General features: G+C 46.8%; 1 protein-coding gene across 1 annotated transcript in view; it reads right to left on the bottom strand.

Annotated features, from left to right (window-relative positions):
- Nucleotides 1-1,843: 1,843 nt before the first annotated feature.
- Nucleotides 1,844-13,336, bottom strand: part of LOC107300998 (CUGBP Elav-like family member 5) — a 14,626-nt gene continuing 3,133 nt past the window's right edge. Inside the window, exons 2-7 of the mRNA XM_015830270.1 lie at nt 12,066-12,207; nt 10,836-10,982; nt 8,463-8,525; nt 7,156-7,239; nt 4,206-4,349; nt 1,844-1,971 (exon numbers count right to left, since the gene is read on the bottom strand). Of these exons, the coding sequence (XP_015685756.1) occupies nt 1,844-1,971; nt 4,206-4,349; nt 7,156-7,239; nt 8,463-8,525; nt 10,836-10,982; nt 12,066-12,207 (708 nt within the window). The remainder of the gene's footprint in view (nt 1,972-4,205; nt 4,350-7,155; nt 7,240-8,462; nt 8,526-10,835; nt 10,983-12,065; nt 12,208-13,336) is intronic.

Genomic DNA, 13,336 nt, shown 5'->3' with positions numbered 1-13,336 from the left:
AGAAGAGAGGAAGGGAAAGGATGGAAGGAAGGAATGACAGAAAGAGAAGAAAGGAAAGAAAGGAAGGAAGGAAAGAAGGAAGGAAGGAAGGAGGGAAGGAAGGAAGATGAGGTTAAAAGAAGGAAAGAGTTTGATGGGAGGGAGGGAGGGAGGGAGGGAGGGAGGAAGGAAGGAAGGAAGGAAGGAAGGAAGGAAGGAAGGAAGGAAGGAAAATGGGTGGAGAATGGAACTGGAAACCATATACTGGTATGAAATCTCCATAATCAAAAACAGTGAAAAGGAAACTGTAGCACTTAGCCAATTTCATCTTCAGAAAAAAGGTAATTAAAGAAAAACCTGGACGGGCATGTGTGAAATCACATTATGCACAAAGAAAATGAAGTCAAAAATAGGCTCCATTAATGCGGTTGAGTTTCTTGAGAAGCTCAAGACACACTTTGTCATCCTCAATCAAGAACCGCGAACCAATTGACTCTCGTTTACTCATGTCAATTTTTCCATTTTGTACAATGTTCTGGTTTGTTTCATTCTCGTCGTCCTAAAACCTGACTTGGCCTTGGACCCCGAGCAGAATCACGAAGAAACAAAACCTCATTTCATCCTCAATATATATATATTTTAAGCCAGGAATAGTAGCTTGTAATGATTGGATAACCTTGGTTGAGTTAATCCAACACTGGAGGTGAAGAAAACTTGAGAACACCTCAAGTCTGAGAAGTAAAAAAAAAATATTCTCAAAGAAGATATTTAAATATTCGAATGGCATAAATCAGTGTCTGTCAACCTTGATAACTTTAAGATATGTGGACTTCAACTCCCAGAATTCCCCAGTCAGCATAGCTGGCTGAGGAATTCTGGGAGTTGAAGTCCACATATCATAAAGTTGCCAATGTTGAGAAACATCAGTATAGATTATTATAATAACTAAACACACAAAGAAAATCTGTCATTGTTTTTCAACTGTGGCCACTTTTAAGATATATGGACTTTAACTTCCAGCATGGCTGTCTGGGGAATTCTGGGAGTAGAAGTCCACACATTTTAAAGAAGCCAACGTTCAAAAACATTGATCTACAGTTAACTACTGAGTCTAACTGCTGGTTATGCATAGCTTAAGAAGCCAACTGTGATCAATGTAAAGGAAAAGATTATTAATGGATTCTGGGAGTCGAAATCCATGGATGTTGGCTGAGAAATTATGGGAGGTGAAGTCCGTGCAACTGGCCTGGGGGACTCTGGAAGTGGGATTCTGGGAGTTGGAGTCCACGCATGCTGACAGGAATTCTGGCAGTTGAAATCCATGCATGCTGGCTAGAGGATTCTAGGAACTGAAGTCCACACGTGCTGACAGGAATTCTGGGAGTCAAAATCCATGGATGTTGGCTGGGAAATTCTGGGAGTTGAAGACCATGCAACCTGGCTGGGGGATTCTGGGAGTTGAAGTCCACGCATGCTGACAGGAATTCTGGCAGTTGAAATCCATGCATGCTGGCTGGGGAATTCTGGGAGCTGAAGTCCACAAATGCTGGCTGGGGAATTCTGGGAAATGAAGTCTATATTTCTTAAAGTTGCCAAGGTTGAGCCACACTGCATTAGAAGCAGGAAAATAATTTTCGACGGATTTGTCAAGGCATTCAAGCTCCTTCTTTTACCTGCAAGACCAGGGGGGTCTTCAAAGTTGCCCCTTTGATGACTTTGTAGACTTCAACTCCCAGAATTCCTCAGCCAGCGTGCCTGGCTGAGGAATTCTGGGAGTTGAAGTCCACAAAGTCATCAAAGGGCCAAGTTTGAAGACCCCTGTGCAAGACCATCGGTTTCCTTGCCTCCCCCCCCCAATCACCTGTCAGTAGGGCTGGCCAGCATCCTTTGGCCGTTTCAACTGGACCTTTAGCCTTTTCATCCCGATCTGGAATCCGTTCATGGCCTGGATGGCAGTTTGGGCACTGGACGGATTGTCGAAACTCACAAAGCCTTGAGAAAGGAGAGAAAGAATCCATTTTGTAATACCTCAGGTGCTTGTTTGGTGGGGGTGCATGTGTCTCTGAGTGTCTGCAGGGACAGCTAGTCCTCGAGTTATGACCGTATTGGAGCCAGCCCATCACGGTTGAAACTGGTGACAGTGGTAAAACAGGTCAGTTATATTTCAGACAAGTGACTGTCCAACCTCTTCTTAAAAACCTTCAGTGTTGGAGCATTCACCGCTTCTGGAGGCAGGTTGTTCCACTGGTTAATTGTTCTCACTGTCAGGAAATATCTCCTTAGTTCTAGGTTGCTTCTCTCCTTGATTAGTTTCCATGCTTCTCCTCCTATCTTCTGGTGCTTTGGACAATAAATTGACCCCCCCTCCTCTTTGTGGCAGCCTGTCAGATATTGGAAGACTGCTATCACGTCCCCCCCTAGTCCATATCTGAACCCCAAATTTCCACTGCTAAGCAAGGCAATTGTTAAGTGGGTTTTGCCCCATTTTATGACCTTTCTTGCCACAGTTGTTAAGTGAATCACTGCGGTCGTTAAATTAGGAACACAGTCGTTAAGAGTTGGCATTCCCCCTTGACTGTGCCTGTCAGAAGGTTGCAAAAGGGGATCACGTGATCCCGGGACGCTGCAACCGTCCTAAGTATGAGTCAGTTGCCAAGAGTCTGAATTTTGATCGCGTGATCACGGAGGATGTTGCAAGGGTTGTAAGTGTGAAAAGCGGTCAGAAGTCACTGTTTTCAATGGTGTTGTAACTTGGAATGGTCACTAAAGGATTATTTGTAAGTCGAGGACTACCTGTATTCGTTAAGGCAGGGGTAGGCAACTTTGGCCCTTTTATGACTCGTGGACTTAAATTCCCAGAATTCCTGAGGCAACATTAGCTCAACATGGAAACCTTTCCATTGCTCCTCAGCATGGCTGGCTGAGGAATTCTGGGAGTTGAAGTCCACGAGTCATAAAAGGGCGAAGTTTAAAGACCCCTGCTCTTAATCTTCATCCAAGTCCAGGGGTAGGCAACCTTGGCTCTTTTATGACTCGTGGACTTCAACTCCCAGAATTCCTGAGGCAACATAGCTGAGCTTGGAAACCTCTCCATTTCTCCTCAGCATGGCTGGCTCAGGAATTCTGGGAGTTGAAGTCCACGAGTCATAAAAGGGCCAAGTTTGAAGACCCCTGCGTTAAGGGAACACTGCAGTTGTTAAGCAAACCAATGCTTTGTTGTGGGTGTGGCTTTGCCCCAAACAGGAAGTGAAGGACCGTTTTCAGCAAAACTGTGCTAAACCCAGTCACGGGACCTTGGGACGATGGAAACAGCCGTAAACGGGGGGGGGGGTGTTTCTGTTGAAGAGTGCCCCAAGTTCGGTCACATGGCCACCAAGGGGGCCTGACCGTCAGAATTTCGAATTCAGGTTATAGGTAGCCCCTAGGGAGCTCCGCTGGAACTTCGAACAGTCACTAAGTGACCCGTCATAAATCGAGGACTACCTGTACCAGCTGTAGACGAATGATGGAAGAGAGATTTAGGGGTCCGTCTCTTGCTTGCAAGCACCCAGAGGGATCTAGTTGGTCTACAATGGACTTTTGGAGCTAGGATTCCAAAACTGGATATTCTGACCTCAAAATGTTTAGCACACCTGTCGCCCGTCTCTCTTCTTAATGATATGCACAAATTGTGTTTTTCAAAGCTACACAACATTACCTGAAGATTATTTCCCTCAGTTTCTTACTTCTCCCCCATGGAAGATCTTTCTTTCTTTCTTTCTTTCTTTCTTTCTTTCTTTCTTTCCTTCCTTCCTTCCTTCCTCTTCTCTCCCCCTCCTTCCCTTCCTCTTCTTTCCTTCCTTCCTCCCTGCCTTTCATCTCCTTTCTTCCTCCCTCCCCCCTCCTCCTCTTCCTTCCTCTCTCCCTCCCCTCCTTTCTTCTTTCCTTCCTTCCTTCCTCCCTCCCCTCCTCTTTCCTTCCTTCTTTTCCTTTCTTCCTCCCTCCCTCTCTCCCTATCTCTCTCCCTCCCTCCCTTCCTCTTCTTTCCTTCCTTCCTTCCTCCCTGACTTCCATCTTTTTTCTCCCCCCTCCCTCCCCCTCCTTCCATCCATCCATCCATCCTTCCTTCCTCCCTCCCTCCCTCCCTTCCTCCTTCCTTCCTTCCTTCCACCCTCCCTCCCTCCTTCCTTCCTTCCTCCCTGCCTCCCATCTTTCTTCCTTCCTTCCCTCCCTCCCTGCTCACTCACCGAAACATTTGCTCTGGTTCGTGGCCCGATCCATAAACACTTTGGAGGAAATGATATTCCCAAAGGGAAGAAACATTTGCATCAGTTCGTTGTCCCCAAACTCTTGGGGCAGATGGTAGATGAAGAGATTGCAGCCTTCTGGACCTGTAGTTGGAAAAGACAATGCGTAGTATGGGTTAAAACCGAGTGGGTTTTGTCTGAAGGGGAAAAGATGACATCAAAATGTAGTCTAAACCACTGTTTCTCAACTTCAAGAACTTTAAGACAGGTAAGTCAAGGACCACCTGTGTTAAAGCTGGATGAACAGTACTGTCTGCTTTTACTTAATGTATAGTCAAGCTATTCTCCAAGGCACCTGAAGGCAGGACAAGAAGCAACGGATGGAAACTCATCAAGGAGAGAAGCAACCTAGACCTAAGGAGAAACTTCCTGACAGTGAGAACAGTTAACCAGTGGAACTACCTGCCTCCAGAAGCGGTGAATGCTCCAACACTGGAAGTTTTTAAGAAGAGACTGGACAGCCATTTGTCCGAAATGGTGTGGGGTTTCCTGCCTGAGCAGGGGGTTGGACTAGATGACCTCCAAGATCCCTTCCAACTTTTTATTATGGTTGTTGTTGTTGTTGTTGTTTTTCCCAAGCAAACAAAATCATACCAGAGCTTCAGGCCATAACCTGGTTTCCTCCGCATATTAAGGCAAGAGCATAAATCACAATCTAGCTACCTCCGTTTTTAACCTAATCCAGATTATCCAGGATTTGGGAGGTTTAAGTTCTGATCCCTGCTTGGCCATTAAAGATGAGAAGATGACCACAGATTTGTTTCTCTGTCTCTTCGCTCGTTAAGATCTACTTCGGAGCTTAAACCAGAGCCGAGGATTATCAAATGTGAAGAAACATTGCCCGCTTACATTGTTAAATCTTCACATAACATCGTGGAGTTTCAAAGGGGTACGGAGACCAATGCAAAAGCCCACCCTGAAGCGCCTACCTATCCAGACTCTGCTCAGAGTTGTCCCCAAATCAGGAATTCATTATATGGCTCTGCCATATAACAGCTCAGCTTCGGATCACTTCCAGCACCCTTCGGAGTTGCAGCAAATCATGTAATAGGTGTCGTGATTCCGTGCCAGCCTGTGTTCCCAACAGCTGAGTCTGGGGAATCTGAGGAGGAGGTGGAGGAGGCATTTGAAGGGCCATCAGGGTCAGAGGGAGGCTCTGATGAATTACAGGACTCACGGTTTGAGGAAGAGCCTGGGCCCTCCAGTCGTGTTCCTGATGAAGCTCAGCTGTGTGGGGAGAATGAGTCAGACTTGGAGGACTCACACCTGATGGACATGCTGATTGATGCTCGTACACGCCGGCAATTAGCGAGAGCAGATCAGCAGCAGTCAATACGACAACTCCAGGGGAAGAGGAGAAGGCACTGAGAGGCAACGCCTTGGGACTGCTGTATAAAAAGGGAGGGTGTGGGCGGTGCTGGTTGCTGAAGGCAACCGTTGCAAAGTACTTCATGGGATCATGTTCTGTTAGTATTGCCGGTGACTACTTTTCTGTTTGCATCGTGTTTCGTGTGGACAATTTCCTCCATTTGGATTGTGTTTTGCTGCTTTTGTTTCTGGACTATTTGGCAGATTTGTCACTCATATTAAAAGGGGTTTGTTTTGTTTTAAGTCTCCAGCCTATTTTCTCAACAAGGGTTTGGTCCTTGTGCCTTTAACAAGGACGGCTATAGGCTGGGATAGAACAATAGGATTTGATCACCTCCCTTAAATTCTACCCAAGGAATCTGTCTGCTGACCCAACAGGACCAGCTCAAAATTGGTTTTGTTAGCGCCCAGAGGTTGCTGATACAACAGCTGTAATGTCGTATTTCAGAAATGACTTTCCTATTGGATCGTTCTGGGACTTACAATTGCATCACATCGGTTGGAAAGGCTGCATTTCCTTAGGCCAGGGCTCTCCCAAACCTGGCAAGTTTAAGACTCGTGGACTTCAACTCCCAGAATTCCTCAGCCGGCCACAGTTGAAGTCCACGAGTCTTAAAGCTGCCACGTTTGGAGAACCCTGCTGTAGAGCAACCTACATTCCTGCATATGGGCCAGCATTCCTCGGGCGGGTTTCCAAAGGATTGTGGAAACTGGGCTTTGGGAGCATCCATTTGGGAGATGTTAAGTGCGTATAGTCAAGGCCATGGTTTTCCCAGTTGCAACGTATGGCTGTGAAAGCTGGACCATAAGAAAGGCTGAGCGCCAAAGAATTGAGGCCTTTGAACTAGGGTGCTGGAGAAGACTCCTGCGAGTCCCCTGGACTGCAAGGCGATCAAACCGGTCAGTCCTAGAGGAGATCAACCCCGACTGCTCTTTAGAAGGCCAGATCCTGAAGTTGAAACTCAAGTCCTTTGGCCACCTAATGAGAAGGAAGGACTCACTGGAGAAGAGCCTAATGCTGGGAAAGATGGAGGGCAAGAGAAGAAGGGGACAACAGAGAATGAGGTGGCTGGAGGGAGTCACTGAAGCAGGAGGCCTGAGCTTAAATGGACTCCAGAAGATGATAGAGGACAGGAAGGCCTGGAGGAACGTTGTCCATGGGGTTGCGATGGGTTGGACACGACTTCGCAACTAACAACAACAAGGTCTAGACCTGCCTTATCTACCCGTAGGGTAGATAACGTGGTGGGGTTGCCATGGGTTTAAATTATGTGCCAGCTGGAATGGAGCACCAGGGTAGACGTTTTAGGAATGAACAAGAATGATCAGTTCCATCTGAGCACACTTCCCCAGCCATATCTCTTCTGCCTGTGATGGGGTACGGACACAATTAGACAGGCTTCCTGCTTTGTAGGGGACCTTAGTCCAGGACATTTTGGGGGGGGGTCTCCACCAGCATCAAAAACACAGGCTGCCTGCTCCTCTTCCCCCATCACGTCCCTGTGGGAGAAGACCTACCTACCTTCTCGCTGTTGCTGCTGAATTATTGGAAGAGGCTGAGGGATGGCCTGTGCGACAGGGGTGATGGCAGTGGCAGGATAGACAGCTGCAAGGGGTGGAAGGAAGGAGACGGAGGTCACCAGTGAATAAATTCCCGTTTCAGCAGAATAGAATAGAATAGAATAGAATAGAATAGAATAAAATAGAATAGAATAGAATAGAATAGAATAGAATAGAATAGAATAGAATATGTGGAGTGGAATGGAATGGAATGGAATAGAATAGAATAGAATAGAATAGAATAGAATAGAATAGAATAGAATAGAATAGAATATGTGGAGTGGAATAGAATAGAATAGAATAGAATAGAATAGAATAGAATAGAATAGAATAGAATAGAATATGTGGAGTGGAATAGAATAGAATAGAATAGAATAGAATAGAATAGAATAGAATAGAATAGAATAGAATAGAATATGTGGAGTGGAATGGAATGGAATGGAATGGAATAGAATAGAATAGAATAGAATAGAGAACTGTCTATCTATCTACCCTCTCTCCCTCTCCCTCTCCTCCCCCTCTCTCTCCCTCTCCTTCCCACCAGACTTAGAACACTTTTTAATTTTAGATTTTTTTCATCCCATCTTCATTATTTTTACAATATAAATAGCAAAAGGCAGCGAAAAGACCTAATATTCATTCCTCCTATTTTCCTCACAACCATCCTGTGAGGTCAGATGAGCTGAGAGAGGGGGACTGGCCCAAGGCGGGACTAGAACTCACCATCTCCTGGTGATTGGCCCAAAGTCACCCAGCCGGCTTTCATGCCTAAGGCAGGACTAGAACTCACCATCTCCTACTGATGGACCCAAAGTCACGCAGCTGGCTTTCATGCCTAAGGCAGGACTAGAACTCACAATCTCCTGGTGATTGGCCCAAAGTCACCCAGCTGGCTTTCATGCCTAAGGCAGGACTAGAACTCACAATCTCCTGGTGATTGGCCCAAAGTCACCCAGCTGGCTTTCATGCCTAAGGCAGGACTAGAACTCACCGTCTCCTGGTGATTGGCCCAAAGTCACCCAGCCAACTTTCATGCCTAAGGCGGAACTAGAACTCACCATCTCTTGGTGATTGGCCCAAAGTCACCCAGCCGGCTCTCATGCCTAAGGCGGGACTAGAACTCACTGTCTCCTGGCTTCTATCCTGGTGCCTTCACTGCCTCTCAGTCCCTCTTCCCAAACTGCCCTTTAACACCCTTCCCTCTCCCCCAAAGCCCCCCATTACAGCCAGGGGAAAACCATCCGAACAGGATTATGTCAGCCATGTTACCTGCATATTGTTGGACTCCCGTGAAAGTCGGATGCAAGGTCTCAGCAACGGAGGAGTTTTGGGCTAAAAAAGAGAGAGATTTGATTTCTTCTTCTTTTTTTTAACAATTAGAAAAATCGACAAAAATAGTTGTACGAGAAAAATGGAGGGGGAAAAATCCGAACCAATGGAGTTTGAAATTCCAACACTTGTATGTCGTTGTTTTTTTTAAAAAAATGTTTGATTAAACTTTGCAGGTTCAAAATAATATTGAGAAAACCAAGATGAAAAAGAGAAGGCCCAACACCCGCCCCCCTCATGATATCCACCATTGCTCAAGGGAAGCTGCCACACATAGTCCTCAAGTTACATCCACCATTGAGCCCGAAACGTCTGTTCTTAAGCGAGACGGTTGTTAAGTGAGTTTTTGTCCCATTTTGCGACCTTTTTTTGCCACAGTTAAGCAAATCACTGCATTTGCTAAGTGAGTAACACGGTTGATTAAGTGGATTTGACTTTCCTATTTACTCTGCTTGACAGAACGTCGCAAGAGAGGATCATATGATCCCAGGGCACTGCGACCGGCGTAAATATGAACCGGTTGCCAGGCTTCCGAATTTTGACCACGTGACCTTGGGGATGGCTGCAAAGGTTGTTGGTGTGAAAAATGGTCGTAAGCCGCTTTTTCCCATGCCGTTGTAACTTTGAATCGTCGCTAAACAAATGGTTGTAAGTCGAGGACTACGTGTACTGGCATATGCTGTGAGGGCACAGATGTGGGGAAGACGGGCATTAACTATCTCCTTTTCCCAGAATCCCCCTGTGGTGTCAGTGCAGGGCTTCATCTCAGTTCTAAAACTGTGCTGCACTCGGCCTCCGATCCTATGCTCCGAATCGGTCCTCCTCTATTTGATTGGAGATCCTGCTTGATCTCCTGGGAGCATGTACAGAATTCCCTCCTCCAATTCCCTTCTCATCACCACAACCCTTTGAGGTTGTTTCTGCTAATAAAAGGAGCCATTTCAAACTCCTCAGAGGGCTTGAGGGGGGAATTAGAACCCAGGTCTCTCGCCTCCTAGTCCAGCCCCCTCTCCACCGGACCTGACTGGGTCTTGGGCTGAGGGGAAGGGAATGACTCCAAATCAGTCAATTAGTTTTTGAGGCTGAGGAGGGATTAGAATCCAGATCTCCCCATTCTTACTCCAGCTCCTCCCTTTTAGTACGCCTCACTGGCTCTTGCGCCGAAAGGGAGGGGCTGCCCCCAAAGCAGCCAATGAGTTTCTGAGGCTGAGGAGGGATTAGAACCCAGATCTCCCCACTCCTAGTTCAGCCCCTCCCTTACTACATCTGATTGGCTCTTGGGCTAAGAGGGAGGGGCTAGCCCCAAATTTAATCAATGAGCTTCTGAGGCTGAAGGGGGATTAGAACTCAGATCCCACCACTCTCAGTGTAACCCCTTTCCCAATTCACCTGTCAAGAAGCAAACAGCTTCAGATTTTGGCCCTTTGCAAATACTGTACATTTAGGACCGTTAAATAGAAATTGCTCCACACCCTCTGACTTTCTCCAGCGGGGACCAGGATAGGCACAGGACAAAGTTGTACACAAAAGACACAGGCCAACTTGTTCTTCTCTCCGGGGTTCTTGCAACCAGTTGCCTCCACTTCAGGGGTGGGGGAACCATGGCCCTTTTATGACTCGTGGACTTCAACTCCCAGAATTCCTCAGCCAGCATGGCTCAGCTTGGAAACCTCTCCCTGTCCTTCAGCATGGCTGGCTCAGGAATTCTGGGAGTTGAAGTCCACGAGTCATAAAGGGGCCACAGTTCCCCACTCCTGTTCTAGAGCAGGGGTCTTCAAACTGGGCCCTTTTATGACTTGTGGACTTCAACTCCCAGAATTCCTCAGCCAGCGTGCCTGCTCTAAAGGTACAAACCAGTAGTTCCACCAGATGTAGAGTTGGTCTATAGCAGGGGTGGGGAACCTTGGCTCTTTTATGACTCGTGGACTTCAACTCCCAGAATTCCTGAGCCGGCATGGCTCAGCTTGGAAACCTCTCCCTTTCCCCTCAGCATGGCTGGCTCAGGAATTCTGGGAGTTGGAGTCCACGAGTCATAAAAGAGCCAGGTTTGAAGACCCCTGCTCTTAATCTTCGTCCTAGGATAGGGGTAGGCAACCTTGGCTCTTTTATGACTCGTGGACTTCAACTCCCAGAATTCCTGAGCCAGCATGGCTCAGCTTGGAAACCTCTCCCTTTCCCCTCAGCATGGCTGGCTCAGGAATTCTGGGAGTTGAAGTCCACCAGTCATAAAAGGGCCGTGGTTCCTCACCTCTACATGAACCTCCCCTGGGGGTGGAGAGAGACTGGCCTGCAGTCTCCCCCTTTTGGTCCTACCTGTGCAGGGGACCAGCCCATTTGCATAAACCGTCTCCAAGGCAGGGTGGCTGCTGGGAATGGCCACCATTCCTGCAAAGCTGTTGCTGATAGGGGTGACCAGTCCTGGGACAGCAGCTGTGCCCAACAGAGGAGGTGAGTGTAACCCTGCAGGAGGGAGACATAAAAAGACAGGAGGAGGAAAAGGTGGTGCTTTTCTTTTTCTTTCTTTCTTTCTTTCTTTCTTTCTTTCTTTCTTTCTTTCTTTCTTTCTTTCTTTCTTTCTCTTTCTTTCTTTCTTTCTTTCCTTCCTTCCTCTAGTTTCCTTCCTTCCCTCTCTCCCTTCGTTTTCATTTCTTTCTTTCTTTCTTTCTTTCTTTCTTTCTTTCTTTTTCTTTCTTTCTTTCTTTCTTTCTTTCTTTCTTTCTTTCTTTTCTTCCTCCCTCCTTCTTTTTTCCTTCCTTCCTTGCTTTCTCTTTCTCCAACCCTCCTTCCCTTCCTACATTTTCTCTCCCTCGTCCCTCCTTTTTTACTTGTTTTTCTTTTTCTGTCCTTTTCATTTCCTCTCTATTATGTCATCATCTTATCCTTTTATGTTTACTTTTCATCCCCCTCCCCCCCCTTTCCTTACCTTCTGTGGGAAGTCAGTCCCCCAGAGAAGGAAATATTAAAAGGGCAGGGAAATATATTTCCTCAAAGGATCTTAAAGAGGCAGAAAAGCAGTTTTTTCTTAATAGCCTCAAGTCTCCCTCCCCCAAGCAGAAACCAGCTCTGTAGAAATGCAGATGTAAACCATTCAGGAAGGTTGAAGCTAGAAGATTAAGAAGGCAAAGACACCTAAAATCTACCTACCCCACCCAAACTCTAAGACAGGAGGTAATAGGATTAACCCACAGATGCCAAAGGGCACAGACAGACTCAGGTCAGAATACATGACACAGGAAATAGCCTCAAACAGGAACAGGAAACAACTCCAAACAAAAGGCTCCAGAGGGTATAAAAACCCACTCCCTACATGTGCTCGCTCTCTTTTCTTCCTGTCTGGCTCTCCTCTTATATTGTGGCGACCAAAACTGGATGCAATATTCCAAGGCTGGTTTTACACTTCTCAATCAGTTCAATTCTTCTCAACCAGAGTCAGACAGTCGTATCGAATGAAATGAAATGAAACGAAACCTGCAGCCTGGTTCCCTCGGGCTGGCACCTCCTCCCGTCCGCTTTTGGGTTCATCAACCCTGCAGCCACACGTACCTGAGGTTGGTGCAATCGGAGCGGCTGGCAGGCCGTTCAAGCTGACGGTGCCGATCTGCTGGATGTGGCACGGCGAAAAAGTGAGGCTGGGACTGAGAAAACTACCGTGGGAAGCTGAGAGGACCGTCTGCTGCTGCATCAGCTGCCAGAAAAAAAAAAAAAAAAAGGAAATAGCTATGCCAGGGGTAGACAACCTTGGCTCTTTTATGACTCGTGGACCAACTCCCAGAATTCCTGAGAATTAATTGCTCGATAGTCTTCTTCTTACTAATATATATTCATGGTTCTTAAGAGAATCTGGTTTCCCCACTGTCAGAAGATCACAAAAGGGGGATCCCATGAGCCCCGGGCACTGCAAGCATCCATAAGTCTGACTCTATTACCAAGCATCCGAATTTTGATCATGGGAACATGGGGTTGCTGCGACGGTTGTATGTGTGAAAAACAGTCACTTTTTTCAGTGTCGTTGTAACTTTAAACAGTCACTAAATGAAGTGTGGTAAGTGGAGAACCACCTGTACAGTTCTGGGCTGTTTCCAGCCTCAGAATAAGGAAAACTAATTTTTCAGCAATAGAAGCCCTAAGGTTCCTTACATATATATATATTTAGTTTCAATTGCCATTTAATTGGTGTGGTGGCATCTGTTTTTTTTCCCTCTGAGTTTCTGCTCAGTGATTGTCGCATGCCACTCAGAATTGCCCTGCTGGAGTGGGCCGGCTTGTACATAATCCAAACAAATCCAGCATACTAGATTTATTTCGCAGGATCCGACCCGGGTCAGTCACTGGGACCACAGGGACTTGTGCTGGAGCACCCTCCTCAGAGAACTTTTCTCTAGCAGAGTACGTGCTTTGGGCTATTCTTTGTGTGATATTTATGTGGTGCCTGTTGTGTGTGGCTTTTCAGTTGTTGATGGGGGGGGGGTTGATGGGTGGCTATTGTCATCTGCTGCCAAGTCCTCAGCTTCTAAGTTACCTGATACTCTGCTGGTAAATCAGCACTCCTGTTGGCTGACAACGGGCCCGTTTCCCAGGCTTCAATCATTTCCCTGGCTGTTTTTGTACCTGCTCAGCCAACAATCTTAGTAGCGGCGAAATTGAAAGCACGTGCTTGCTTATTGCAAGGATTTATTTCTTTTGTGGTCGTTTGCAGGGAGGAATGGCAAACGGGCATTGAGAGGAAAACCGGGGAAGAACGTAAAGCCGGCATTGGAAACAGTCGGATTAAATCTTGCAATATTTATTGCGCGTCCCTGCAGCTTTCCACATCC

The sequence above is a fragment of the Protobothrops mucrosquamatus genome, unplaced genomic scaffold (genome assembly GCF_001527695.2).
Source record: "Protobothrops mucrosquamatus isolate PMUCROS unplaced genomic scaffold, P.Mucros_1.0 scaffold9519, whole genome shotgun sequence".
Classification (NCBI taxonomy): Eukaryota; Metazoa; Chordata; class Lepidosauria; order Squamata; family Viperidae; genus Protobothrops; species Protobothrops mucrosquamatus.
Note: the sequence above shows the minus strand (reverse complement) of the source record. Positions and strands in the feature narration are given on the sequence as shown.